This window comes from Monoraphidium neglectum (genome assembly GCF_000611645.1).
Source record: "Monoraphidium neglectum strain SAG 48.87 unplaced genomic scaffold scaffold05215, whole genome shotgun sequence".
In the NCBI taxonomy this organism is placed as follows: domain Eukaryota; kingdom Viridiplantae; phylum Chlorophyta; class Chlorophyceae; order Sphaeropleales; family Selenastraceae; genus Monoraphidium; species Monoraphidium neglectum.
This window is the reverse complement of record NW_014008415.1, coordinates 1-3,459: the sequence shown is the minus strand read 5'-3', so window position 1 is coordinate 3,459 and position 3,459 is coordinate 1. Positions and strand designations below refer to the sequence as shown.

Below are 3,459 nucleotides of genomic sequence, written 5' to 3'. Positions count from 1 at the left end.
GGCGGATGATGAGGGCCGTGTTGTACAGGTTGCTGCGGGGTGGTGGGGGTGGGGAAGAGGAAGGGGTATGGGGGGAGGCATGCGTGTGAGTGCGCAGGTGTAGTGTACGTGTGTGCGACTGTGTGACTGTGTGCCTGGGTAGGGTGCGCAGGAGAGCTTGCTTGAGGGGAAGGCTGCGGCGAGCGGGGTCGATGGTGGGTGCGGCCGTCGCGATGGGTGCCGTCAAGACGGCTGCGCCTGGAATGTTTGGTGAGGCACGCCGCGCGAGGTGGGCGGCTGTTTGCGGCCGGCGGGGCGGGCAACACACACTGCCTGGATGGTCACACAGGGCGAGCTAGGAGCAGCTTGCGAGGGCCGAGATGCCCACAAGGCGGCGCATTCCCTCCCCGCCCTGCCCTGCTACTCAAAAGACACATGGCCGGGACGCAGTCCCAGCGCCCCCGCCTCCCCTGCGCCGTCCAGCCCCTTTGAGCAGGGGCCGCGGCCAGGGGAGCGTCGGGGCCCAGCCCCGCCGCGCCGCCCTGCAGCCCGTCCACAAGCAGCTCCTGGTGTCCCGCCACCCGCATGGAGCCCCCCTGGGGGTTGAGGCAAGCGGCACTCACATGAAGTTGTACAGGCCCGTCGAGAAGACAGTCTCCACCACGCCGTCGCCGGGGATGATCGCCGCGAAGGGCGCCGCGCGGCGGCGCAGCGCGACCGCTGGCGGCGCGCGGTCGCCAGCCGCCGGCACGCGGCGCGGCGCGGAGGCGAGGGCCGGGAGGCCCCTGGGGTGGGTTGGGAGGGTGTAGGGGCGCCCCAGGAGCTCATGCATGCTGGGGATGTGCATGCCCCTACCTAAGCTGGGCAGCTGCATGCGCATGACGCATGGCAGAGGCTGGTCCCGCATGGCGCGCCGCGACATGCACCGCCTGCGCCGCCTCTGTGGCATGGGTGGTGGCCAGCAGGCGGGGTCCGCACCTGGCTGCGGGCTGGAACACATTGGTTGCCCAGCGCTGCAGGCGCTGCAGCTGCTCAGCCAGCGGGTTGTGCTCCATTTTACAACGGGCTGGCGAGGATCGGGGGTGTGGGGTCGGGGACCGTGAGGAGGGGGTCCCGCAGAAGATCAAACAAGCAAAAGCGGCTCCTGCCTAGCACATTGGTGATCATCAAAATCCAGGTCTCCAAGGTGCTCTCCAACTCACCGGAGGCGAGTCGAAGCTGACCGTGTGATGATCTCCAAGTGTTCAACGTGCACAGCACACTACTCAACTGGCGACAGATATATCATTGCCTGCAATTGAACCACATCTCAAAGATTGTTTTGCACCAGCGTCACACCCGCTCTCGGTGTCCCGATAAGCCTCGTGCTGACCACGCATAGCCCATCATTTAGAGAGAAACAGGGCGATTGTCATCATCACTGCGCTGCAAGCAGCAACGCATCTACGATCGCAATGAGCGGCATGATGAGCAGCAGCAGCGGCCCGACCGTGAGTGGAGGACGACGGCGCCCCGCCACCACCGCAAGTCATCACTGCATGCCCGTGTGCAGCAGCAAGCGCCCGCAACTGCGCCAGCCATCACAGCTGCAGCAACAACAGCATCGGATTGGGGGGCGTTGCGATGCGGTCCTCTGGGTGACGCGCGGCTCACGAGGCTCGCAGGCGGCGGCAGGGCTGTCTGCGCAGGCGGCCGAGCACGGCGCGTCCAGCCGGTGCGGCCTATTTTGTTGCATGACATGCAGGGAGGGCTTTGCGGCCATGCATGCTGCTGGCGGGAGTGCGCTCCTCGTGTCGTGTTGGGCAAAGGAGCAGGGTGCTTAGACTCCAGGGTGATAGACCGCTTGCGTCGCAGCCGAGTGGCAGGCGCATGCATGGCACGCGCATGGATTGCTGTGCATCATGGCAGCGGCCGATCGACCGCGGGGCCCAGGGGCCCCACAGCCGGTTCAGTGCCGCCTAATGCGCCGGGCACCGCCCCCATGGCAGGCGCTTCCACGAGGGCGTCACCATGACCGCCTATGAGGGCAACAGCTTCAGTGTGAAGTTCAACCAGAGCGGTGCGCGGACGCCCACTGCGATAACGCTCAAAGCTGCGGCTTCGCGGGGGCAGGCAAAGAAAGGGTTGGAGCGCAATTGTCAGGGGCGGTGGGCGGAGAGGGCGGGGCGAGGAGCGGAACGGCCCGCAGATGCAGGAGGGGGCCAAGCTGACCCACTGCCTGGGCGGCAGCACCCGCCATTTTTATCAGCACTTAACAGCTCCTCGCCATGTCCCTTACAGCTACAGCCCCCCTCCGCCCTGCTGCCACTCGGTTTGTTTCCCAGGCGTGCGCGTGCTGGTGGACCCCTGGCTGATATCAGACCTGACGTTCTTTGAGCAGGGCTGGGCGTACCGCGGCCGCAAGAAGGTGCTGGGGCCCGGCCGCGTCAACGTCGATGAGGTCGCCGGGGAGACTGACGTCATCCTGCTGTCACAGGTGGGGGGTGGCACGCGCGACCATGGGGGGGAATTGTTGGGAAACGGTGGAATGCGTGTGTGCGTGCGTGCGTGCGTGCGTGCGTGCGAATGCGCGCTGCTGCGCGGGTGCGGGGGTGCGTGCATGCAAACGTGCTTGCGCAGCAACCGCGGCGTGACGAGCGCGCATGGTGCATCTGTGAGGTTGCCGCACACCCCCCTTGATAGCTTGACTGAAAGCTGTCCACCTGACCCACCTCCACGGCCGCACATCGACAACCGCTGACAACCGGCGACTCATGATTAGTACCTGGACGACCACACCCACATGCCCACCCTGGAGCGCCTGCCCAAGACTATCCCCGTCATAGCGCAGCCCGAGGCCGCCGCCCGCATCGCGCCGCTGGGGTTCAAGGACGTCACGGCAATCAAGCCCGGCCAGGAGCTGCCGATCGCAGGCGGCCGCCTGCGCGTGCGCGCGACGGCGGGCGCGCTGGTGGGGCCGCCGTGGAGCGCGCGGCAGAACGGGTTCGTGCTGAGGGAGGCTGCGGGGGAGGGCGTCGCGAGGCCGGCGAGCCTTTACTACGAGCCGCACTGTGGTGGGTGGCGGTGGGGGTTGCATGACTGCGTTTCTGTTGTGGTGGACGTGCGGCCGTGGCTGAGGAGGGGGGGGCTATGTTGGGGCATGGGTTCGCTGCAGCGGCCACCGACGGTTGCGGCAGAGAGCGAAGGCGCGGTGCTGCCAACCCTGCTACTGCTGAAGGGAAGACCTCGCTCGCCCCTCCCTATGCGACCCCACTAAACCTCTCCTGGTGCGCCGCCCCTCCCCCGTCCATTGCAGATTTTGACGAGTCGAGCGTGCGTGAAGTGGGCCGCGTGGATGTGGTGGTGTCACCCGTGCTGGACGTGCTGCTCGGGGGTTACCCCCTGGTCAAGGGGGATCAGGAGCTGCCGAAGGTGGGGCTGGGGCCCGCGAGTGGGGCTGGGGTCATTGCATTAAGGGGTTTGGGTGGTGGGGGTGGCGGG

The 3,459-nt window shown here is 66.9% G+C and overlaps 2 protein-coding genes across 2 annotated transcripts; one reads left to right on the top strand and one right to left on the bottom strand.

The window, feature by feature from the left end:
• Nucleotides 1–598: 598 nt before the first annotated feature.
• Nucleotides 599–1,034, bottom strand: MNEG_15312 (hypothetical protein; the record flags this gene model as incomplete). Its single annotated transcript, XM_014036218.1, has 2 exons — nt 599–764; nt 958–1,034. 2 exons carry the CDS (start codon nt 1,032–1,034, stop codon nt 599–601), a joined length of 243 nt encoding a protein of 80 aa, XP_013891672.1.
• Nucleotides 1,035–1,989: 955 nt separating this feature from the next.
• Nucleotides 1,990–3,281, top strand: MNEG_15311 (hypothetical protein; the record flags this gene model as incomplete). Its single annotated transcript, XM_014036217.1, has 4 exons — nt 1,990–2,038; nt 2,304–2,455; nt 2,741–2,961; nt 3,275–3,281. 4 exons carry the CDS (start codon nt 1,990–1,992, stop codon nt 3,279–3,281), a joined length of 429 nt encoding a protein of 142 aa, XP_013891671.1.
• Nucleotides 3,282–3,459: the final 178 nt, after the last annotated feature.